The sequence below is a fragment of the Phascolarctos cinereus genome, unplaced genomic scaffold, assembly GCF_003287225.1.
Source record: "Phascolarctos cinereus isolate Bilbo 61053 unplaced genomic scaffold, phaCin_HiC Scaffold_9;HRSCAF=440, whole genome shotgun sequence".
NCBI lineage: Eukaryota > Metazoa > Chordata > Mammalia > Diprotodontia > Phascolarctidae > Phascolarctos > Phascolarctos cinereus.
In genome coordinates, this window is record NW_027556402.1 from 111764589 (window position 1) to 111791304 (window position 26716).

Genomic DNA, 26716 nt, shown 5'->3' on the forward strand with positions numbered 1-26716 from the left:
TTCCATGATGGTGGGGTGGTGGAGAAACAGGCACCTTAATACAGTGCTGGTGGGGCAATGACCTGGTGGTGTATTTTTGGAAAACACTATGGCCATAGGGGAAGATGATTAGAAAATTAGTGATTCTACTACTAGGACCATACCATGTGGCAGTGATGGCAAACTCGGATAGAAATAGGAGCCAGGAAACTCTAAGGAAGAATCATTATGGTCTGCATATTGACTTAGAAAACCACGTAGTAATGTTATCTATATTCTACTGTATTTTTATGTATTTTGTTACTATTTCACATTACATTTTAATCTAGTTGCTGCAGAAGTGTTGCTGGCCTAATATTTGACACCTCTGCCCTACAGATCTTATTAGGAAGGAAAAGAAGAAGATCAATCTGTATAAAAACATTCATAACTTATTTGTAAAAAGGAAAAAAAACATTTTAGTAAGTTTTATTTTTCCTTTTACAAATAAAATAGCCTAAATAAGGCCAGTCCTGTATTAGTATGACATGAGACCACAGGAAAATGACAGATGTTGGAGAAGATGTGGGAAAATTGGAACACTAATGCATTGTTGGTGGAGTTGTGAACTGGTCCAACTATTCTGAGAACAATTTGGAACTATGCTTAAAGGGCTATAAAACTGTGCATACCCTTTGATCTGGCAATACCACTACTAAGTCTATATTCCAAAGAGATCATAAAAAGGGAAAAGGACCCATATGTATAAAAATATTTATAGCAGTTCTTTTTGTGGTGGCAAAGAATTGGAAATTGAGGGGATGCCCATCAGTTGGGGGAATGGCTGTGCAAGTTGTGGTATATGAATGTAATAGAATACTGTTGTTTCATAAGAAATGGTGAGCAGGAAGATTTCAGAGAAACCTGGAAAGACTTACATGAACTGATGCTGAGTGAAGTGAGCAGAACCAGGAGAACATTGTACACACTAATAGCAAGCTTGTGTGATGACTAGCGTTGATAGCCTTAGTTCTTCTCAGCAGTGCAAGGATCTAAGACATCTCCAAAAGTCTCATGATGAAAAATGCTATTGACATCCTGAGAAAGAACTGTGGAATCTGAATGCAGATCGAAGCACAGTATTTTTGTTGTTGTTGCTGCTGCTTTTTGTGTTTTCCCCTTTGGTTCTGATTCTTCTTTACAACATGACTAATGTAGAAATGTATTTATATGATCATACATGTATAGCCTATATCATATTACATGCTATCATGGGGAGGGGAAAATGGAGAGAAGGGGGAAATTTTAGAACTCAAATCTTATGAAAGTGAATGTTGAAAACGAAAAATAAGTAAGTGAATATGTTAGAAAAAAAAGAAAAGAATGACATGAGACCCTCATAGATCATTCAACACTTAATAAAGTGAGGTTTACTTAGCAAGGACAGAGCACTGAGCTCTGGTAAATACGACCCCTTGCCTCCATACTGTCTGATCAGCAGGACAGGATGTGGTAGAACATATGGCCTTGGAATATCTACCAAGTCTAAACTATGTAGGGGAAGAGGATGTAGAGTCTGGTAGGTAGTGGTCCTGTTGGGATTATGCATTAGCCACCCCGTGACCATTTTTCAAGGGACATCTCCACTGTTATCTCCTGAATCCTTTCCTAATTCCTCAGCTGGAGGTGATTTTTCTCTGTCTTCTCATCTCTCCCAACACTATGCATCTCTCTATGGTACTTGACACATATTGCCAGGTATCATATCTATTTGCATGGGTCTTCTTCCACTTTGATCCTATTCTGAGGACTCATTATGGGGCAGGGGCAATCAGAGTTGTTGGCATAAAATTCCTGAACTTGGAATCACCCTTTGTTTCTAAAATTATATATAGTACCTTTTCTTCACACAGCTGGGCTCTATGGTGCTGTGGTCAATGACACATATCATGTTTACCCTGAATGTCAGAAGATATCGGACTAAAATCTCTGGGGGGTTGAGTGGTTTTTTAGTCATGTCCTATTCTTCATTTCCTGTCAGATATACTGGAGTGGTTTGCCATTTCCTTCTCCATCTCATTTTACAAATGAGGAAACTGAGGCAAACAGGGTTAAGTGACTTGCCCAGGATCACACACCTAGTAAGTGTCTGAGGCCAGACTGAACTCAGGAAGGTGAGTCTTCCTGACTCCAGGCCTGACACTCTATTCACTGTGCCACCTATTGAATTTAAAATACATTTCAAAAATGTATTTATTCAAGCCAACAAAGATGAAATTCTTCAGTAGCACTAAATTTAGCTTCATTCCACTCATAATTATTTTAACAATTTATTATTGGTTCATTAATATCATATATGAACATTAATAAAGTAATCTGATTCATGGGTCTCCTTGCCTAAAGACTTTCATTCCCCTGGTGGCTGACCTTCTGCTGATGAGCCCCCTGTACTTTTTTCTTCTTTTTTTGGTGAGGCAGTCAGGGTTAAGTGACTTGTACGGGGTCACACAGCTAGTAAGCGTCAAGTGTCTGAGGTCTCCTGACTCCAAGGCCAGAGCTCTATCTACTGTGCCACCTAGCCGCACCTGAGCTCCCTGTACTTAACTTGACTTGTCTCTGGAAGCAGTCTGTCTTTAAGTCCATACCTAGGATCATAAGATCATACTGAGGATTTAGCTCTTGAAGGGACCTCAGAGGGCATCTAGTCCTAATCCTTTGTTTTATTGTTGAGAAGACTGAGGCCCAGAATGGTTCAGGGCCCAGGTAATAACTGCAAAAATCAGGATTCAAACCTAAGTCTTTCCAGCTTTTTAGGAAGTGCTAGTGTATGGGCTCTACTGGGGTAGTCTGTGAGAACTTAGGGTCACCTCCATGCCACCATGTGGCATAGGACTGGGACTGGGGCAATGTAAAAGACATCATCAAGGATATATGTGGCCGGCCCAGTCAGGTGACAGGACAGCCCAGGAACTGCTCTGGTACCTTTGATAATGTAAAAAGGACCAGGGATAGGCCTCCCCTCGACCATGTTGGGCTGACCTTCTGCTGAGGATTTAGGGGACAGTATAGATGAGGACTTCAGAGAATAAGAAGGTGGGAATGGGCTGAAATCAGTCCTGGTGAAGGCGGTGCAGGTGTTGATGAAATCATAGTTGTGTTGCCTCATGTAATGATTATGAATTCATCAGAGCTTCTGTTTGCTTACCAAACTTCAGAATTTTTGAGGAACAGTGAGTTGGAGTCCAGTCTGGGTGGAGGGGTGGTAGGGTGCAAGGACAGAGTAGGAGATATGTTTAAAGGTGGAGTCACACTAAAATGTGGAAGGATTCTGAGTTTCAACTTTATTCATAATGGGCAGTGGGTAGCCAGGGGCGTGATGTGCTCAGAGCTATTCTTTAGGATAGTTAATATAACTAGGCATATAGAGCAAATTGGGGGTGGAGGAGAAGACAAGAGATAAGGAGAATAGTTAGAAATTTATTGTAATAATCCAAGCAAGAAAGAATGATCTTTTTGTAAAGCTGGTCACTGAAAAAAAAAATGTGGTTTTTTTTTTTCCTTTTTCTGTAGTTGATCACTTGCCAGGACCAGTCTTTGAGATTTGGTGTCTGGTTCCTTGTTCATCCTTGGTGTTATTGATATCATTAACAGATGTCCAAAAAGCCACTTAAATTGAGTCTTGGCAGGTAAAGAGCTTTCCCACTGACCTTTAAGGGTGTCATATATGTGTGTGTATTTTTAAATGGAAAAAAAATGTACATCTCTCTAAGAGTATTACCTGACTTTATCTCCTGTAAGATTAGAATGTGACCACATTTTCAACTCAGGAGAGACCCAAATGACCTTGAGCAGATGCGTGCTGTTGAAATAAGAATGCAGCAGTATTTTAATGCTAGAAGAATGATTTGTGAGTGCCAACATTAATATTAGATGCAGAAATCTTTGTGCAAGCCGTGTCGAGGTGGTACGTTTATTTGTATTTGCCCAAAATTGGGATATGGCAAACAATAAGACACTCTTAGAGGTGCGGTGAATCGAGTGCCGGTCCTGGAATCAGGAAGACCTGAGTTCAAAGGCAGCCTCAGATACTTACTAGCTATGTGACCCTGGGAAGTCACTTAACCCTGTTGGCCTCAGTTTCCTCATCTATAAAATGAGCTGGAGAAGGACTAAGCTAAAACCTATGGAGATTTAAGATGCAGAAGTATTGATTGTTAGAGCTGCAGTAGAATTTATTCTTCATGGATCAGGCTAGGGAGCTGATGAGGTAGATTAAGTGCCCAAGGTAGAGCAGAGTGAGAAGCAGGGAATGGTAGTTGCAAAGAGGCTGGTTTGCACTTGATGTGAGGAAAAACTTTGTAACAATTTATTAGAGCTATTCCCCCAAAGTGGAGTGTACAGTGGGTTCCTCTCATGGGAGGTTTCTAAGTCAAAGACGTAGGACAAGTTGTCACATGGGTTGTAGAAGGAATTCTTTTTTGTTGACTAGACTCTTTCAAGTGCTGGACTGAATGGCCACTTAGGTCCTTTTCAGATCTGAAATTCTGTGATTCGATAAATGGCATCACCAGACCTGGAATCCCAGGTCTCCTAGCTCAAATTCCACATTCTTTCTGCTAAACCATGCTGGGCTCCCTCACTTGGGAAGTCAGTTAGCCTCCTTATACATTCCTTGAGTTCTCTGATATCCGCCAGGTAATAACTGCAAAGATTCAGAATTCAAACCCAAGTCTTTCTGGAAGAAATAACACCACCTTCACCTCACCTATGGAGAGTGGAGGTAAACATTTCTTGGAGATAACATCTCTAAAGTACATTGAACCTTTGGGGTCAAAGGTAATGGTTGGAGAGAATGATACAGCATAATGTAGTCAGAGACTTTCCAGCCTAAGTTTATGCAAACTATTTGCACCAATTTGTATAGATCATATCTCTTTTTCTTAGGCTTAGTGAAAAATTCTCTCATATTAACAGATGTATTGAGCGCCTGCTGTGTGCAATATCTCTTGATAAAAAGAGGGGAAATTGGTAAGATACAGAACTTCTATCAAATTGGGGAAGTTGAATACATGATAGAGAAGAAATTCATACCTTATATACATCACATAAACTTTTTTTTTTTGTGGTGGGGGAAAGAGTATGGACCTGGGATTTCATTGGTTTAAGGGAACTCCCTCTACCAGTGCAGAAAAATGTCTATTCTTCAACACGATCCTAAGATAACTTGTCTTGGGAGACAGACGGGTCAGGTCAAGTGACTTGCCCAGGGTCATACTGCGAGTGTGCAGGCTGGTTGCTGTCCTTTGCTCTCAAAGAGGACCAAAATAACATCACTATGCTAGAGTCAAGTTACAGTGTGTCCGACTGTGGCTGATCAGACCAATAAGAGCTCAGAACATTCTACCCGGGTTGGGCACAAATAGTCTGTGAATATTTGGGGTGGATTCTCTAAACTTGCGCGTCCTGCGTTTCCTTTGAGCTGTTTCAATTCTGCTTTGCTCACAGAGCACACACCTTCTCTGATGTGGGCATGCCATGCCAGTGTCTCCCGTATCACACAAACAGTTCCAAAGTTCTTAAGAGAGACCTTGCGAGTGTCCTTGCATCGCTTCTTCTGACCACCCACCAGTGTGCAGGCAGAGGTAGGCTGGCTCTCCCTTCACAGCTGCCTCCCATCCAGACAACCAAACAGTAATAATGCTCAGATTCCCAGAGCTGCTGTTTTTCATTTTCACCACAGATCAAAGGTAATCTATGTTTACAAAGTTATGATTTGATTTTTTCATCGTTCAATTTGTATCCAAAATGTTACATTGACATTTTGGTATTTAATGTACTTGATTTCTTTTCTGGTTTGTAAAAATGAATTTACTATGGAGTGGGATCATTGTTCCTGAGCTCTGAGAATGTTAAAGGACATCACCCTATCACTAACACTCCACGTTTCCCCAGTTAATATCAGGGAAGGTGGAGCTCCATAATCCTCAAGAAAACACTGTAATCTTGCATGGCTCTTTCTGATTAGGTTGCTAGTGGGGTTTGCCAGGCAAGTCTAACTCGAGGACTAACAATCTTTCCCATGTTCTATAGCCCTGGAAATGGTAGTCAATTTTTAAGGGAAGTAGCTATACACTGGCGAAAGCCATTACTATTTCTCTGTTCTTAAATAGTCTTTAAAATTTACAGATTTTATTCTACATAGAATGGGCAGCTAGATGGTGCAGTAGATAGAGCACTGGCCCTGGATTCAGGAAAACCTAAATTCAACTCTGGCTTCAGTCACTTGACACTTACTAGCTGTGTGACCCTGGGCAAGTCACTTCACCCCATTGTCTCGCAAATAAATAAATAAATAAACTTTAAAAAAAGAAAGAAAACTTGTTCTGTGCAAAATTGTTTTTTTTCCCATTAGGGTAATTCTATATTACAAGAACTCAACATGTTCTACTACTTAGACTCACTTTTTTGGGGGGAAAGGGGGGTGAAGAGGGCATTCTTTTTTTTTTAAGAACCGAAAAATAAACTCTCTTCTCATTAAAAATGACTGAGTATTGCATAGAGTTTTCTTTTTTTAATTTATGAAATAACACAAGCATTTCCATAACATAGTAGAATTTTAAAAATTGCACATGAAACTGCAAATCTATTATATACAACTTGCTATGCCTTTTAAATATATAATAAAGTTATCGTGTTTCTATCCTTCCCCCTTCCCCGCCCTAGAGATGGCTACCATTAGACACAAATATGTGTGTGTATGTATGTAAAATTATTCTATAAATACTTCTATTAGTTCTTTCTCTGAATGCAGATAGTTCCTTCCTTCATAGGTCCTTTGTAGTTACTTTGATATTTACAATAGTCAGAATGACTTATTCACTCAAACTTGTTCTTGGAACAATATTGCTGTTACCATATACAACGTTCTCTTGGTTCTGCTCATATTTCATGCTCTTCCTTATTTCTAATCTCATCAAGCTCATCATTTCTTATAGCACAGTAGTATTCCATCACATATCATGTACCACAACTTGTTCAGCCTTCCCCAACTGACAGGTGTCCCTGCAATTTTCAGTTTTTTGCCACCACAAAGAGAGCTGCTATAAACATTTTAGAACATACAAGTTCTGGTATTGGTGGGTCAAAGGGTAAGGCTGTTTAATAACTCTTTGGGCATAATTCCAGATTGTTCTCCAGAATGTTTAGATCAGTTCACAGTTCTACGAACAGTGAATTAGTGCCCCACTTTTTCCATATCCCCTTCAACATTTGTTGCTTTCCCCTTCAATCATTTTACCCAAACTGATGATAGATGTAAAATGATATCTCAAGGTTGTTTTAATTTGCATTTCTCTAATCAATAATGATTTAGAGCATTTTTTCATATGACTATAAATTGTTTTTATTTCTTTATTGGAAAACTGTCTGTTCATATCCTTTGACCATTTATCAAGTGGGGAATGACTCATATTCATATAGATTTGACAAAGGTCTTGATATATTTGAGGTATGATACCTTTATTTGAGAAACCATCTATAAAATTTTTCCCCAATTTTCTACTTTTTTAAGATTTTTTTTTAATACAAATGTGTATGCCTGTCTCATAACCATTCCTGTGGTAGATGGATAATTCTGGGTGTGGAAACTTCTTCCATTTACGCAAATGTTAATCCGTCCGTGGTCGGTAGGTAGGGCCCACAGTGACTTACCCAGAGCCTGGTGGCTAGTAAGGGTCAGAGGTGGGATTTGAACCAAGTTTTCCTGACTAGACATGTGTGTGCATACACACACACAGCTTGGCATAGAGGATCAATTTAACACACTGAATAGAGGAAGACCTTTGAATGCCTGAGGTAACTCTTCAGGACTTGGTATGACTCCTTAGGACTTAGCTTACTAAGCCATCTGCATAAATGGAAGAGGTTTCCACACCCCTGATATAAAGGGATCATTCAGTCCTTTAAAGGGATCCTTTGGGGATCTACAATGGTGTTGTCATCTGCCAGATACAAGATAAATCTGCTGATGATTTGTTTAATAATAATGAAGGGCACTGGGTCTTATACACTTTTGCATGCCATCGACTATGTCATGTATTTGCAAGAAAGTTTATAAGAATAGAATTATGGTCTATAGCCTTGGAACCCAGTGAAGCTTACTAGGATGTATAAGAATCAAAGCCCTCACCGTGCCCTTTTTAGTACCATGCTCTAACCAACGAGCCCAGGCAGCTATGGGCCATTAGGTTGAATCCAGAGAGGAGTAAAGGGTTGATTTGGATGAGGGGAAGCTATGGTTTCATGGGTATTTCACAGCAACCCAGTGAAGAAAACTTTTACCAGTGTAGATTAGCAACTGTTCCACAATTTGCAGCCTTATGTTAATGTTGCTTGGTACTTAAATGACTGTTCACACAAGTCAGTGTGTGTCAGAGGTCAGACTAGACCCCTACTTCAGATGCCAGCTCTATTCACTAACTCAGGCTGCCTCGCTAAAAGAGGGGAAAAAAAGTATCAAATCCATTTTCCCCACACTGCAAACTTTAGAGGTACCTCTCAGCACCTTTCACATAAGCCAAAGCATTTTATCTGTGTGTCTGCTTAGGTTGAATTCTATAAACAAGTAATTTTTATTGGATGGAAGAGCATGGGGAGCAGGAGTGTTTATTGACAAAGTTGTCTTGCAATTTTAAGTCCTCCATAAACAATCACATGTTACATGTGAGGGTCAAGAGAAAGGTAGTAAAGAACTGTTAAGATGCATAAAAATACAGAATAGAATGAGATGGGACTGGAGGAGGGAGACAGGCAAGGGAAAAGCAGGGAATGGACCAGAGTTAAGACTGAATGTAGTCACGTGAATATTGCAGTACCTGGGAGCTGATAAGAGCTTTAAGGAAATTTGGAATGGTGAAAAATGACTGCAGAAGTAGGGGATAATATCAAGACTTGTCTATGAGCACAGGGGACAAGAATAATTGTGAAAATCTATGCCTGTTTAAAGGACACCCAAATCTTTCCTGGTTATCAGTGTATTAAAAATGTGATTTTGATTTCGTGAGAGAAAGCAGTGTCGAGGGATTCCACAGCTGTGCTTGACATGGAATATGTAGTGTGTCACCATCAGAGTGCTAATATCTTAAAAACTCTATCAGAGATCAAGCTCTCCGATTTTGAAAAGGCTGCTGTCCCAGGGTGGACTTGCAGGCCTTCCATCCAGTTGCCAAGACAACAAGAATAACCATCCTGTCTTTTCTTCAGGTGCTGCATGTGTTCAATTCACGACATTTATTAGGCACCTCCTGGGAGCAAGGGCCTAGAAATGCCATGACAGATAGGACACAGATACATGGAAATATATTATTGGAGTATTAAATCTAGGGGTTAGATTAAGAACTCCTTGAGGCTGAGGCCTGGGTCATATACAGAGATAGAGAGATGTCACATGAACTTGATCTCAAGGAAGTTACAGTCTGATGGGAAGGAGCTATGTATACAAGTAGCTAGGAGGCCACACAGAGCAGGGTAAATACAAGGGAGAGGCCCAGATTGTTAACACGCTAAGGGAAATGTGAGGAGGGAGAGGTCATTTCCAGTAATATTAATAACTGACTTTTATAGCATAATTTAAAGGTTGCAAAGCCCTTTAACTAGGGTATCTGAATTTTGGAGTTCGAGGGCCTCTGTACAATGGCTGCTCACAGCCTCAGTGGCCTTGGGACAACCTCTTCCTCTGCTTCCCCACTGGTAGAATGAAGGAGTTGAGCTAAGATGCCCTCCGAGGCCTGTCCGGCTTGAAATCCCTGACCACATGAATCTCCTTTGACCCTCACAACCACCCTATGGGGGAGGTACTTTGGATAGCCTTGTCCCTTTCTTACAGGTGAGGAAATGCAAGCTCAGAGAGGTAGGGAGTGATTAGCTTGTGCTCACCCAGCCAGCGAATGTTATGAGAAGGATTTGAACCAAGGTCTTCCTCATCCCAAGCCCAACTTTCTGTCTGCTGCCTCTCACAGGACAACTCGTCTACCTGTGAGAGAAATGCTGTTAGCAGCCATCAGGAAGAGGTTTTTCCGAGGCCTGGAGAGGTGGGCTTGAGCGAAAGCTGGCCTCTCTGATGAAAATGGATGTGGCTTGTGCTTGCATCCCGTGGAAAGACAAGAAGGGAAGGCAGAGGATAGAGACAAGATAGGAGCTGTCCCTCTGTCGCAAGCTTCTGAAAGGCATTTCAGGCAAGATAGCCGGAATGGCATCCAGGTGCCCTCTGTCATCCTGGTCCCTGCTTGACCACTAATTAGCTAAGTGACTTTGAGCAAGGCACCTCAGTCATCTCTTTAAGCCTCAGTGTTGTCATCTGTAAAATGGGGGCCCTGTGCTAAATGATAGCTTAAGCTACCTCTCAGTCAGACCTAACATCCTGGGATCCTGGACTCTGTCCACAAGGTCACCCTCCGAGGCCATATGAGCACTTCTTCTTGGTGGTCACTGACTCCTGAGAATCTTGAAACAGAGGGGAGGGGTTGGGGGAGATAATAAAACATCAGGTAAAAGAGATGGGAACTTTGGTATGACTTCTTCAGTGTGAGTGGCCTGGGCTGGAACTATGAGAAGAGCAGATGATGGTGGGCTGTCCTAACAGACATTTTCAGGCAAAGCTAAATTAGTGAGATGCAAACCAATTAATAATAATAATAATCAGCATTTGTATAGCACTTTAAAGTTTGCCAGGTGCTTTTTCCATGTTAACTCATTTTAGCCCCAACAAACTTGTAAGGCAGGTAGTCAATGTTGTTCAGTCATTGGGTCGTGTCCGACTTTGCAACTCCATGGACCAGAACACACCAGTACTGTCCTTGGAGTTTTCTTGGCAAAGATACTAGAGTGTTTTGCCTTTTCCTTCTCCAGTGCAATGAGGCAAACAAAGGTTAAGTGACTTGCCCAGGGCCATACAGCCAGTAGGACTGTATTTGAACTCAGGGCTTCCTGACTCCAGGCCCAGCGCTCTAGCCACTGTGCCCCCTCGCTGCCCCTGTAAGGTAGGTACTGCAGGTATTATTATTCCCATTTATCAGATGAGGAAACTGAGGCATGGAGAGGTTAATGTTGGAGACTTCTAACTGAATGCCTTGTCTATGTGATTATGGTACTAGTATCAGAGGCAGAATTCAAACCCTGACTTTCCAATACTCACTACTACGCCAAGCAGTGCATCAAATATATACATAAAATACTGTTGTCAGGAAAGAGAGGAGGGGGCTGACCTAATGACCTCTATCCTTTCTATCTAGAAAAGCTTTTCATAAAAGGCCACTGGGCCTGCATAAAAGAGAACAATTCAAAACCAGGATGAAGATAACACTGCAGACTTTATCCTGAGCTCCTTCGCAGAGCCGGTCACTCCCACGGTCTGGGCAGGGAATGGTGGCCACGAGGGGCTATTGATCAGGAAGAGTCCTTGGATGCCAGAGTGCTTTGCTCAGGGTTATTGGCCTTTGTGGAAGCAATTGATTTTGTGTAAAGTGCTCCTATTTATACTGGTCAGGTAGCAGTATAACATTCCTTAGCACAGTCTCCTTCATTGCTCACAGGTGACCCCAGGGTGAGCTAAGCAAGTAGCACTTGTTTACCCAGATTAACACAATCACTTTGGGCAGCTATGTGGCACAGTGGGTAAAGCACTGGGCTTGGAATCAGGAAGACCTATCTTCTATTGTTCAAATCCAGCCCCAGACCCTCGATGTGTGATCCTGGCCAAGTCACTTCACCCTATTTGCCTCAGTTTCCTCATTTGTAAAATGAGCCGGAGAAGGAAATGGCTAACTACTCCTACATCTTTTCCAAGAAAAACCCCAAATAGGGGGCACGAAGAATCAGACACAACTAAATAACACAGTCGCTTTAAATTTCATCATACATCTCACACACTTTCCACAAACAAACAGAGGGTCAGTGTGGCCACTCAGCTAACAGATGGCTGGCAATGACATAGTAGCCCAGCATCAGCCCTGGGAGAAATGGTGACTTGTTTTGAGGTAAGAGGTAGAAGAGTAGAACCAGTGGTGAGGGGATTTACAAGGAATGCTTAGCCAGGGAGTTTGTATTTGAAGGCATACCATGTGGTAGAAAAGGGATTGGATTCGTTTTGCTTGACTCTAGAGGGCAGAAGCAGGAACAGGGGTGGAATTTGCTGCCAAGAGGTCACTTTAGGCTTGATGTCAGGAAAAGCTTCCTAATAATTCGAAGTGTTCAGAGAGGCAATGGGCCGCCTTGTGAAGAGTAGGTCCTCTCTAATTGGAGGTCTTCAGGAAGAGTTGGCTGAGCACATCTGCTGTATCGTATTAAGGATTCTTTTTTCAGGCATTGGCTGGACTAGATGGCTGCTGAGATCCCTGTTAATTCTCAGAAACATTCTGTGATTCTGAATACCCAGCGTGCAGCCTAGCATAGTGAGGAAAAGCCTGACCTGGGTTCTAATCTCAACTTTGACACTAATCAGCTATGCCAATTCACCTCTTGGGGCCTCAGTTCTCCATTTAGTAAGGGAAAAAAGTAGGGAAAAGGAAGTTGGATTGAGACCTTCACACCCTGACCTTTTATGATTCTGTGACATTGAGTGATGGGTTGGCATGGCCAAAGAACTCATCACCAACTTGTCAGCCTTTCCATACTTAGCTGGGCTGATGCCTAAAAAGCAGAGTCACAGAACGTTAAGAGTTGGAAGAGACCAACGTGGTGATCGAGTTCAACCTACATCTAAAAGGAATCCCCCTTCTAACATACCTAAGAATGGTCATCTGGCTAAGTTTGTAGAATGAGCGACACATTTTATGGACATAGCCAATGTGGGCATTTGTTCTGCTTGACTATGCACATTTGTTTAAAAGGATTTTGGTTTTGGTTTTGGTTTTCTAGTGGAGGGGATGGAGAGAGAAAAAAATGCTTGTCACATTTTAAAATGGTCATCCCACTTCTACTTAAAGACCTCCAAGTGGGGATCTCAGCACCATTCAAGGTGGTCCATTCCACTTTGGGACAGCTCTAACTAGGAAGATTTTCCTAAGCCAAGGTTTCTCTATAAGCCTAAATTTGTCACTTTGCAACTTCTATCCTTTGCTCCTCGTTCAACCCTCTGAAGCCAGACAGAAGAGATCTACCTCTGCTTCCATCTGACAGCCCCTGGAAACCTGGAACACAGTTATCTTAGTTCCCTTGAGCCTTGTCCACACCTAGTACAAGGACAGTCCCTCTGGTAACCGTACTAAAGTTGCACAGAAGTGAGTTGCAGTTTATAGCTTTGGAGGGAACCCCTGTCTTGAGATCCCAGCTCTGCTGGAGCATGACTGTGACACTTCAGACTTAGGAGTCACACTTCTGTAATGCACAGTAATGGCCATCAGGGTCTTCTCTTAAAATGCAAGGGGCTGTAACTGAGCTGTGCCTTGAATCTCTCAAGGCTTGGAAGAGGAGGAAAATAATCAGTATCCCATATGCCATAATCTAAAGGCTGCTTCTCTTTGGAGCATCCTCTTTGCTGACCTGCTGGCAATTGTAATGCTGATTTAGTGAATCTGCACAGTTATTTATGTATTTAGGTCACACTTTATCCTCATCTTTGCTTATAGCTTCAACCAAATCAAGTGTCCTCACTCAGCATTTCTCAGGCTCAAGTCAGGTTGAGGGGTGCTGATGTGAAGGCATTTTCTGGCAGTAAAGGGCGGGATATTTGTTCTCAGGACAAGCAGCACCAGTTTGAAATTGTAAAACCCCAAATCAGAAACAGCCTGTGCCGTGTACCTAGCATGTATCCAAACAGCCTTCAGAAGAAAGGTTAAAAAGCATTCAAATTCTACAGGCCTCTGAAAAGAAACAAACCTTAATTTTCTCCACATCCCCCTCTCGATTCTACCACAAAATGCCATCCATTTTGAAAAGTCACAGAGAACAGTTCCCAGTAATAAATTTTGTACCTCAGAGCTCCATTTGGGTGCTAAGTTTCTGAGACTGTACCTATGTCAACTTCCTATTTATTCTTCTCCCAAGATCACAGACTTAGAAGTCATCTAGAGCTAACCCCACCCCCTCACCTACCCCCTCCTGTTTTACACATAAGGAAACTGATTAAGTGAGACACTAAGTGAATTGCTTACTAAGCCATACAGCTAGCAAGTACTAGAGACCAGATTTGAACCCAGATCCTAGACCATTAATTACCATGAAGCATCTTGGGACTAATGTCACCAGAAAGAGACTTTAAAAGGTATCCTAAAGACAAAGAACAAAGATAGATCATGTTCATTTTTAACTAAGAATACTAAAAATCTACAATAGAGAACAAAATGAAGAGAGGAAAAATTTCTTTTTTATGTTGGCATAGAAAAACGAAGATTTGTTATAGATTCATACATATTTGGGGAAGAGGAGGAAGGCTTGAAATAAATAAATTGAAATAAAATCTTTAATCTGATCCAAAGTCTACTATTAACTGTGTGACCTTGGACAAGGCATTAAATGCCTGACTCACTTTTCTTATATATGAAATGGGGGAGGGTGGACCCAACTATATTGTAAATTGATGAAGTATCTCAGTTTTCTAAAGTAGACCACCACCAGGGTGGAGCCAAGATGGTGGAGTGGAAGAAACAATCGAGCTGAACTCGCTGAACATTCCCTTCCAAACAACTTTACGCTAGAATTCTGGAGCAGCATAGCCTGAGACAAATGAGGAGGTCAGCAGGAGAGGTCTGTGACACCAGGATGGGGGCCAGGCTTGAGTGCACAGTAGGAATTCAGCTGTGGCCCTTGGAGGCAGCAGCAGTAGCAGCTGCAGGAGCTCTCAGCCCAGAGGTGATAAGGGGGTCAGATAACTGGTCAGAAAGAGATTAAAGGGGACCTGAGCTGACACTGGATGTTTGGTGACTCCACTGCCCATAAGCAGGGTGGAGAGAAATGCTTGTGATCAGTCAGTGAGGGAGCAGAGGTCCTGGTCGCAGTTCCAGGGCCGAGAAGGGCTTTACAGCTTCAGGGAAGCAGGGGCCCTTTCTAAGTAAAGACCAGAGTGCAGACTAGGAGACAGTGACCATCACACCTCTCCCAGGATAACATGACCTGGAAGCACTGAAAGCTTACAGACCGCCCCCACCCCGCAGAACTAACTCTGAAAACAGCAACACAGAAAAAGCCTGGAGCTTAAGACAGTGCCTCCTTACCCCCAAGGCAACAGAACCCAATTTTAATATGAAGTTCAAAGTCAAGAAATAAGCTGGAAAAAAAAAGTGAGCAAACAACAACAAATAACAACCTGACCATAAAAGGCTACTGTGTGGCAAGAAAGATCAAAACACCAACAGAAGAAGACAATAAAGGGAAAACAGCCACTAGCAAAGCCTGGGGGGGGGGGGGAGAAAAAGGGATACAAATTGGACGCAAGTCCAACAAGAATTCCTAGATGAGCTAAAGGAAAGAGATAAGAGTGGTAGAGGAAAAAATGGGAAAAGAAATGAGAGTGATACAAGAAAGTCATAAAAAGAAAATTAATAGCTTGGTAAAAAGAGGCACGAGAAAAATATCAAAGAAAATAACACCTTAAAAAAGAGAAATAACCAAATGATAAAAGAGGCACAAAGACTCACTAAAGAAAATAATTCCTTAAAAATTAGAATTGGGCAAGTGGAAGGTAATGACTCCATGGGAAATCAAGAAACAATAAAACAAAGCCAAAAGAATGGGAAAAAAAGAAAACATGAAATATCAGAAAAACTGATCTAGAAAATATATTAAAGACAGATAATTTAAGAATTATTGGACTACTTGAAAGCCATGAATTTAAGAAAAAGCCTAGACATCATATTTCAAGAAATTGTAAAGGGAAACTCCCCCAATGTCTTAGAACCAGGGGGTAAAATAGGAATTAAAAGAATCCACCGATCATATCCTGAAAGAGATACCAAAATGAAAACTCCCAGGAATATTATAGCTAAATTCCAGAGTTCCCAGGTCAAGAAAAAAACATTGCAAGAAGACAGAAAGAAACCATTCAAACATTGTAGAGCCATAGTCAGGATTAAATAAAATTTATCAGCTTCTATGTTAAAGGAATGGAGTGCTTGGCATATGATATTCCAGAAGGCAAAGGAGCTAGGATTACAACCAAGAATATCCTACTCTGCAAAAATGAGTATAATCCTCGGGGGGGGGGAATGGCTATTTAATGAAATAGGGGACTTTCACTCATTCCTGGTGAAAAGTCTCAAGTTGAATGGGAAATTTGACATTCAAACACAGGACTTAAGAGAAGCCTAAAAAGGTATACATGAAAGAGAAATCAAAAAGATTAAACTGTTTATATTCCTATATGGGAAAATGACACATACAACTCTTTAAGAACTTTATAATTATTAGGGCAGTTAGGAGTCTACATAGACAGAGGGCATGAGTGTGAGTTGATTATGTTGGAATAATCTCCAAAAAAATGAAAGTGTGAGAAAGTGGGACAAACTAAGAGATGGGAGAGGAAGAATGGGAAAAATTATCTCACATAAAAGAGCCACATAAGGAAGAGATTTTACAATGGAGGGGAAAATGGCAGGCAATGCTTGAACCCCTCACTGGAATTGGTTCAAGGAGGGAAGAATGTATATACACACTCAGGTGAGTATAGAAATCTCTTACCCAACAGGGAAGTTGGAGGGGAAGGGGATAAGAGAAAAGGGGGAGGTTTATAAGTGGAGGGGGGCAGATTAAGGGAGACAGTAATCAGAGGCAAGACAGATTTTGGGGGGGGGGAACAGAGTAGAAAGAAGAATAAACAGAAGAAAATAGGATGGAGAAAAATACACAGTAATCGTAATTATGAATGTGAATGAGATGAGCTCACCCATAAAACAGAAGCAGATAGTATGGATTAGAAGCCAGAATCCAAAAATATGTTGTTTACAAGAAACATACTGAAAACAAAAAGACACATATAGAGTTAAAATAAGAGGCTGGAGCAGAACTTGTTATGCTTCAACTGAGTTTAAAAAAAAAAGCAAGGGTAGGAATCATGATCTCAAACAAAGCAAAAGCAAAAGAAAAAATAGATTTAATTAAAAGAAATAATCAGGGATACTACATTTTGCTAAAAGGTACCACAGGCAATGAAGTAATATAAAAAAATTTTACATCAAGTTTCTCTGATGTAGGCCTTATTTATCAAATATATGGGGAACTGAGTCAAATTTATAAAAGTAAGAGCCATTCCCCAGTTGATAAATGATCAAAGGATATGAACAGGCAGAAGCAGTTTTCAAAAGAAGAAATCAAAGCTATCTATAGTCATATTAAAAAATGCTCTAAATCACTATTGATTGGAAAAAAGCAAATTAAAAGAACTCTGCTGTACCATCTCATATCTATCAGATTGGCTAGCCAGAAAGAAAAGGAAAAGACAGATATTGAAGTAGATGTGGGAAAATGGGGGCACTAATGCATGATTGGTGGAGTTGGAAACTGGTCCCACCATTCTGGAGAACAATTTGGAACTATGCTCAAAAGGCTCTAAAACTGTACATACCTTTTGACCCAGCAATACCACTACTCTAGGTCTATATCCTGAAGAGATCAAAGAAAAAGGAAAAAGACCTATGTGTACAAAAATATTTATAGCAGCTCTTTTTGTAGTGTCAAAGAATTGGAAATTGAGACAATAGCCATCAATTGGGTAACAGCTGAACGAGTTATGGAATATAATTGTGATGGAATACTGTTGTACTATAAGAAATGATGAAGAGGAGTTGGTTTGAGAAAAACCTGAGAAGACCTATGAAATGAAGCAAAGTGAACAGAACCAAGAGAACATTGTGCACCATAATAACAATATTGTAATGATAATCAACTGTGAAAGATTTAGCTACTCTAATCAATACAATGATCCAAGACAATTCCATAGGACTCATGATTTTTTTTAATTTTATTTTTCTTAGGCAATTGGGGTTAAGTGACTTACCCAGGGTCACACAGCAAGGACTCATGATTTTTTTTAAAAATGCTGTCCATTTCCAGGGAGAGAATTGATGAACTCTGAGTGCAAATTGAAATATAATTTTTTCACCTTATTTTTCTTGGTTTTGTAGGGCAGGATGTGGCTAATATGGAAATATGTTTTACATGATTTCACATGTGTCACTGATAGCATATTGCTTGCCTTATCAATGGGTGAGGGAGGGTCTGGAGGGAAAGAGAATTTAAAACATTTTTTGAATGTTAAAAATAAATAATAAATTTGAAATGAATGAATGAATAAAAAGAAAGAAAGAGAAGGCTTGGTGAAAGATCTAACTAAACCAATCAAAGATGTTTAAACATGGTTAAAATTGGAAGGAAGACAACAGTCAAAAAAACAGAACAAAAGAGAAAGAATAAAATAGACCACCACAATTGTGTAGATATTTATATCCATATATGTATATATTGCCTCAAAACTTCAAGGATCTCGAATTTCATCTGTGTCATCCACCAACACAAATAGAAGCTGTCTAGTCAGTCAGCAAGTATTTGTGAAGCACATGCTATGTGCCAGGCACTATGCTAATGGCTGAGGATATAAAGAAAGGCAAAACCAGTGCCTGTCCTCAAGGAGGTCATTGTTTAAAAGGGATTGACCACATGTAAACAAGTGGGAGATAGACAGAGACAGAGAGAGGGAGAGAGAGAGAGAGAAAGAGAGAAAGAGAAAGGGAAAGGAAACCTGGAGGTAATCTGAAAGGGAAGCACTAGCATGAAGGGGGATGAGATAAATCTCAGGTAGTTATCTAAGCTCAGCGCGGTTAAGTGACTGGCTTGTGGTCATATGGCTTGTAAGTGGGACTAAATTATGTTTATTAAATTCTAAATTGCTATAAATAGATATTTAAAATATCTATTCATAGTTATCAATGAAATAAAACACAAGTCCACATTAAGAAATATTTTTTTAAGAGAGGCAGAGTGATATAGATGATATAGAGAGCTGGCCTTGGAACCGAGAAGACCTGAGTTCAAATCCTACCTCTGGGCATGTGACCCTGGACGTGTCATTTAACATCTCAACGATCTGGGCAACTCTAAGGCCAAGTTGCAAAAAGGATAGTGCCCTGTATTTGCAGAGGGAGTTTCTTCATCCAATGATGTCATGGTCCATTCCTATCCTATTGAAGAATAGGTACAGAAACAGTTACAGAATGTGAGAGATGGAAGGGACTTTTGCAGCTATCCAGTCCAGGTCATACAAGAAGAAGAGATGCTTTGTGAAATGCATTATGATAATTATCTTATAAAAACATGAGAATTAAATATAATCAGTGTGGTCATAGATGTTCTTTTGCATTCCCAGAGGACTTGGACCAGACACCAACTGATTTCTTCGCTTTCGTTTTTTTGCTGCCAAATACTCTCACAGCAATTCAAAAAGCAATTAAGTATAAAGCTTCTACAAGTGATTTTTTTAGCTAATAAACAATTTTTAAAGCTCATTTGTCATTTCATTTTAAAATATTTTCAATTTTAAAAATTCATCATGCTGATCCCACAAACATCTATGTGCCTAATATAGGCATGACACTGTCCTAGCCCCTGGGGTTATGAAGTTAAAACAAAAATCACTCCCTCCCTTTGAGTTGTGAATATACATGATTCTTTAAGTAGAGAGAGGGAACACTAAAAATCAGGGAGATAGGAAAGGCTTCTTCTTTGAAGTGAAGTATCACCTGAGGAAGCCAAAGACTCTAAGAGGCTGAGTAAGAAAGGACCACGTTCCAGGCGTGACGGACAAAGTACTCTAGGGGTTCTCTGGGCATGGAGCACAAAGGGATGGCGATAGGAGAAGGAATGCTAAATTTAGGGAAGAGTAGGTAGTGCTTTGTGGTGGCTAGACCACCTCAGCAGATCAAAGGTTAGATTAGGAAGGTAGCAGAAGAGATCAAAGGAGAGCAATTAGCAGGCTGTTGTCTAGTAGTCTAAGCAAGAGATCATCAGGATCTAAATTAGGGGAGAGAAGGGGACGGATTCAAGAGAAGCTGTGTGTGTCCAAGCTCAGAGAAGTTAAATACTTTGCCCATGGCCATACGGCTATGAGTAGAAGAAGGGAGACTCGAATTCAGGCCTCAAAGATCTTTCATCCACTTCAGTACTTTTCAGTAAAATGAAGTTTATTCCCCTGGGGTACATATCCAGAAGCAGAATAGTTAAGTCTAGCTGAATCATTAGCTCTTCCTTTAGGACCATCAGAATAAGGTTCTTTGGCTTCCCATCAGTGGGCTTTGTTATAAAACCAGCAGAGACCCTGAAGGTGACCTAATTCAACCCTCTCACTTAAGAGCTAAAGATCTGACCTTCGTTACATGGCTCTGAGTAGCAAAGCTGGGATGCTGACCCAAGTCTTCTGATTCTGAATGCAGCACCCATTGCAGCCTTGTGAGCAGGTTGCTGAAAGAACTTGACTCCCTAAAATGATGGGAAGCCAGAGGTAGGGTCTATTGAAAAGTGTTGGGCTGGACCTAAGTTCTCAGCTCAGCTCTGCAGCTGACTAGCTGTGACCCTGGGCAAAGCATGACTTTCTTTGTGCCTGTTTTCCCATCTGTAAGATAAAGATCAAAGAGACCTCCCTCTGTCTACTTGTTCAAGTCAGAACAGTGAAGACCAATGTAGGACAAAGATATGGCAGAAAGTGACCATATAGATAGAGGAAGATTGGGAAAATCTGATAGTAACCTGTTCAGGAGACAGATTCATAGGAACAAGTTTTGAGTATCCCAGAGACTCAGGAGAAGAACGTAAGGAAAGAAATTAAAGGTCTATGGAAAAGCTTGTGTTTGAGTGGGAAGAAAGCATAAAATATTATCCAAATATAAACTCTTTCATTGAGTGAGATTTATATTAGAAATGAGATTTGTAATGAGATTGATAGAATGAAACAGGAAAAGCAGCATGAGGCAGTGGATGGAGTACCAGATTTGGAGCTGCAAGACCTGGGTTCAAATCCCTACCTCCACTGTTATGTGACCTTGGGCAAGGTGCTTTACTTCTTCAGTTTCCTCATCTGTAAAACGGGAGGGTTGCACTAGATCCAAAGTCCATTCTAATTCTAAATTTATGAACCTAATAATGTTTTTATGTGGGGAGGAAGAAAAATATTGAGGGAAAATAGTATTGAAAGAAGGGGTATATAGAAATGATAGGTGCTATAACCAATGTCTCTGTTTGCTTTGTGTCAGGGCTTTGAAGCAGACCATTGAAATGGATACGTGTTCAGGCTGGTAGTGCATTCACTGATGACATTTAACTTGTGTGGCGGTCTCATCATAGGATTCTGGGGTTTGTAAGGCAAGCCAAATAGAAAACAAGAGCTTTAATAGTAACAGTAAAGAATTATCAAGGGAGGACTTCTCTTGAATGAAAAGGTCACACTGGCATAGAGAAGAAGCAGGGGACCTAGAGGAATTGCCACAACCCACAATTACTTCTTTTTTTGCTTTTAAAAAGGTAAAAAGGCAACCAATGCTGTTTCATAGAGCAAAGACAGTGATTTGTGAATTAGAAAGCTGTTTCAACCAGAGCTCTGTCACAGACCTTGGTATCTCTAACTGTAAAATGGGAATAATGCCTATTTTCTCCTGATCTCATGTGGATGTTATGGGAATTCATTTACACTTAAAATAAAAGCCATGCTATTATGTGTTCTCTGCTACACTTATTCCACTGCTTGGCCCCTTAAGTGCTAAACGGCAAACTCGACCCTCTCCCCCAGGCTCTGCAGCAGGCTCAAAATACTTTTCCCAAGATCAAATAGCTAGGGAAGAATCACCACTTCCTTCCTGCGAACCCAAGTTTGAGGAGAACCTGTTGCCATAGCATTCATTTTGTCAATGTAACTCCATCTCTTAGCCCCCTGTCCTTCTCTGATAATTTGCTAAGTTGGTGGTTTCTAAACTTGAGTAAAAGAAACCCAATTCTACAATAGTTTACTTTTTCTTGACTTAAAAGCCATCTTCTACAATAACTAAGAGATTCCTTCCATTCTAGCAAACAAAAGACAAGTCCATCCACTGATTCAGTCCATTGTTGTCCAAGGGAAACTGAGATAAGTGCAAAGCAGAAGTTCTGGTGAAAGAGCTATGAGAGACTGAAGAGATCACATCCAATAACCATAACTAATAACTGGCCTTTCTCTATAAGGGGCAGTGTGATACAGTGGGAGAGCTGATGGATCTGGGGTAAGAGGGCCCAGGTTCAAATCCTTCCTCTGGCCCTTACTGCCTTTGTGCACTGGGGAGGTCCCTTTATCTATCAAATGAAACAGTTGCATTGGAGGCCATCTTAAGGTCCCTTCGCTATAGTGCCTGGCACTGTGCAGTGTTTTATAGATACCCCATTTGATCCTATAACCCTGGAAACTATTATTGTGCCATATTATTATGTGCCACTATTATGCCCATTTTACATTTGAGAAAACTGAGGCAGATAGATGTTAAGTGACTTGCCTAGGGTCACACAGCTAGTAAGTATCTCAAGCCAGATTTGAACGGAGGTCTTCCTGTCTCCAGAAAGCATGGAGAGAGGATGTAACTTGCTCCAAATTACATAGGAATCCGCTGGAAGAGTTGTGATTCCCGTCGGTTTCCTCCTGGTTGGCTCCTGGTTGCTTCAGCTTTATCCTTGTGTTTTTGTGGTGGGTCAGTGTCCTTCTTTTTCATTGTGTGGTGCTGGTGTTATTTTTTCTGAGTTCAGTAAAGGAAATCAGATCTTTATTTTCTTTTTAATGCTACATTTCAACTTCTGGAGTGCACAGAAGAGCTTGAATGACTAATACTTGGAGGAATTGTTAAAAGACTTATTTACTTTTAATTGTGTCTACTTGTTTGGTATGTGACCCAATTAATTCATTCTTGTCCTGAGTGTATTGGAGGACCCTGTACCCTCTTGACCTTCTCGCATAATTATTACCATATTCTTCCTTTGAAGCTGTTTTGATTACATACTTAAAAGGAACCACTAAAATATCCCTATCAGCACGGCATGGCTGAAATGCCCACTGCTTGAACTCGAGTGCAGTCATGTTGCAATGAACAGCTCTCTAATGCTTGTCCCTGGCCAGTAGGTGAAGGCTGTCCACGCCTCCCTTTTCCCCTCTCTCTCTCCCCAGCTTGGAGTTCTTTGGTCATACAGTCTTTGTCTAATAAAGGGAGAGTTGCCATCTCAGGCTGGGGCCTGAAAATCACTTTTGAGCAAACTGACATCAACAAATAAAAGTATTTCACCAAGTGTTGCATTGTCGTCGATGTCCGGTCATAAACTTTGTGACATCACCAGTTCTCCCGATTCACCTATCCTTCTCTTCTTTGCTCAGTTACGGAGTCTGACAAGTCTTCCTTTAGCGAAAAATTGCTCCACCTGGCTCTCATGGTTTAGGAATAGAAGTCTAACCCTCCTCGTGGCTTTGAGCAAATTATCCACTGTGCCACCCTAGCTGTCCTATTCTTCTGGACGCATCTGAAAAAGAAGGCACAGTGTTCATAAAATTTAGGGCGGCTCCTATGCACTGGATTCACATATGAGGCCCAGGGAAGGGAAGGGAAGTTTGCCCAAAATTATATAGGTTACTCTTTGTGTACTAAGGCAGGAGTTTGTGAAAAGGAATAAAGAAGATAAATTGATGAAATGATTGTCTCTTAGGACTAGAGGGGACTAAAGACCATCTGTTCCGGTCCACTGCTTTTACATATGAGGTTGCCTTGGGACATGCCACCAGTTCGTTTCAGGTTAGGGTTTCAGATTTGTCATCCCTCCTAGCCCTCTCACCAATAGAATATAAGCTTCTTGAGATCAGTGGATGTTTTATTTTTGTCATTTTGATTCCAAGCTCCTGGAGTACACTAAATGCTTAATAATTATTTGTTGAATTGCTCTCTGGAGGCATGATTTTGAACTCAGGGTGTGACGGCTCGTTCTTTTGTTCACTGTACATCTATTGAGTAAGTAGTTGGTCGGCTGACCTTTAGCCAAAGAGAAGAAGAAACTCAGCGTGGTGTAGTGGAAAGAGCCCAGGATTTGGCATCAGAAAGCCCATGCAAATCACTTAATTCTTTGGACCTGCATCCCCTTGGCTACAAAATGAGATGTTTGGATAAGATGAGGTCTAAAGGGTTCTTAATATAAGACTGGGGTCCATGAATTTATACTTCAATGTAATTATTTTCTTTTCTAATCTTTTATATTTCATGTATTTAAAAACTTCATTCTGAGGAGTCCATAGTCTTCATCAGACTGCCAAAGGGGTCCGTGGTACAAAAAAGGTTAAATAATCAACTGTTTTAGAGGATCCCCAAATGTCAGAATCAATATGGCACCTCAGTAGCCAGATAATACAAATGATCCCTGAAAAAGAATCTGTGTACAAGATGCCTGATAAATGTCATTTGAATTGGATCTGAAGGCCTCCATTGAGAGAGAACTCATTCCCTCCAAGGCAGCCCATTCTACTGTAGTACCAGTTTTTAAAAAAAATTTTTTTCCTTACATCAAACCTAGATTCCAGCTCTAGGTCCTGTATCCAACTAGGAATTCACCTAGATTTGACATTAAATTTGCTTTTACTCTCAGGAGCAGTTTCATATGCAGAAAATAGTCCTACTGGATGGGTTTGGGACAGCTGTTGCTTATATCCCTTATCGCATCCCCAGAAGATGAGCACTACGCAAGGCCTTAAATGTAACTAAAATGGAATTTCTTCTGTGTTGTTTTTGTTTGTTTGTCGTTGTGTTTCATGTTGTGGCCCAGAAACAGACAAGATAGGGTTGGAGGCAGGAAATGGATTGCCATCCTGGAAATTCAACGACCAGCTTTTTCCCTGCGACGTATGTGGGAAAGTGTTTGGCCGACAGCAGACGTTGTCCCGACATCTCTCGCTGCACACAGGTAAAGTGAATCTTGAGCTTTTCTCACACACACTCACTACCACCACCCCAGGACCTAACTGAAGCCCTTCTACTGCCCCTTCCAATTAATATCATGTTTCTTTAGGAGAAGGTAGGAAAATGGATGAAAGCCCCTTTCTCCTTTCCATCTCCTATCTTTCTTATTTGGAATAAATTAGTCTTTAAACACAGTACTAGAAGAACTGAATGGTCTGTGCTTTATTTTAAAGGATTCTTCTTTCCTCTGGATATTTTGTAGCAGTTGGGGGTTTCTCCTCAACCTCACAGAGTCAAATTCAGTGGATTTAACTCAGGGAAATGTTATGATTACAACTATGGTCCAGCTCCACTTTTTTTTTTTATAGGTTTTCTCATTTAGACTTAAACACTTAGGAACGTGCTTTGAGGGGAAGGAGTTGGGGAGTTTCTGTCAATGCTTTTCACCTCCTCTCACAGCCCCCAGCTCTGCTTGAGAGAAGAAGAGAGGAAAAAGGGGAGGAAATCCCAATCCTATCAAAGCCATACACATATTCCCTTCCCACCTGGGTCTGGTCATCAGCAGGGAAGAGGAATAAGAGGTGAAGGATAACTGGAAAGAGATGAAGGAAAAAAAAAAAGGCAAAAAACCACCCTCCTGCTATCCCCATGGAATCACCTTAAACTCACTTCACTGTCTTTCCAGCCGCTCTCTCCTTACCCATTTTAAGTAAGAGAGAATTTACCCTCGTTCTGCATCTACTCGTTCAAATCTTTGAGGCAGTAGAGGAGGAAACATCTAGGGAAAGCAGTTACTGCCTAGTAGATAAAACTAATTACTGTCTAATCTTGGGCAAGTGGCTTGTCCTCTTGAGACTTCAGTTTCCTTATCTAGAAAATTATGAGATTGGACCAGATTACCTCTAAGTTCCCTTCTAGCTCTTGGTCCCAAGATCCTATGAAGAATGGAAAAAAGAGGCAAGGGCCAGGAGGGAGGAAGGGAGAATCAGGCCGCCAATCCTTCCCTTCCTCTCTCCTCTACCAACCTCGCTCCCTCCCTCGTTCTCCACAGACTTTAGATCCCCTCCTTAATCCAGAACTCCCATCTCTGCTCACCCTCGGTCTCCGTGTTCCTGCCTTGCCAGGGTGGTGTCTCTGGGCACCAAAGCCCCTCGTTCAACAGCCTTACCTCTAGGGGAGATGTGTGTTCCTGTTGCCCTGAATTAGAAACTCTTGGTTCATTTTCCCATAGAAACACTGTTAAACATGGTACTTAAGTTCTGCGGGCCTGTTAGTGCAGTACGTCAGTCCAGGCAGGTTGGCCTGGGAACCAAACCCACCTAGATAGCAGTTTCCTTGGCGATGCTGTACAAATGAGTTCTGGCACACACGCCCTACTTGCAAATGAGGCCCTGCCAGGATAGTCATAGTGCTGGGAGGATTAAGAATAGGGATCGGGACTCAGCCGGTGATTTCCTTCTACGTAGGCGTAGGTATATTTCCTTATATACTGGTATATAGAGAATAGGTAGCTCTTAGATGAGGAAGCGCCCCCTACCAAGGCAACTTAGAGAACTGAGCTGCCTAGAACAGTGAGAGATGAAATGTCTGGTACCACAGGCATGGCTTAGGCCAGCTCCATGCTGCCTCTTTAGTCAGACTCATAGTTTTAGCATCTCAGCGGCTAGTCTTCTGGGCTTGGCTTAAATCCTGCCTCAGATACTTGCTACCTCTCAGCCTCAGTGTCCTCATTTGTAAGATGGGGGAGTAAGACTTAATGGCCTCTAAGATCTCTTCCAGCTCTAAATCAAGGATAGTCTAATACAAGTAGAAACAATAATGGAAAGGACAAGTCT

General features: G+C 41.1%; 1 protein-coding gene across 4 annotated transcripts in view; it reads left to right on the forward strand.

The window, feature by feature from the left end:
- ZNF827 (zinc finger protein 827) overlaps positions 1-26716 on the forward strand; it is a 253072-nt gene that overhangs the window by 206686 nt on the left and 19670 nt on the right. For all 4 annotated transcript variants that reach the window (XM_020978295.2, XM_020978297.2, XM_020978296.2 and 1 more), the window contains exon 9: positions 24748-24885. In XM_020978295.2, coding sequence (XP_020833954.1) covers positions 24748-24885 — 138 coding nt within the window. The remainder of the gene's footprint in view (positions 1-24747; positions 24886-26716) is intronic.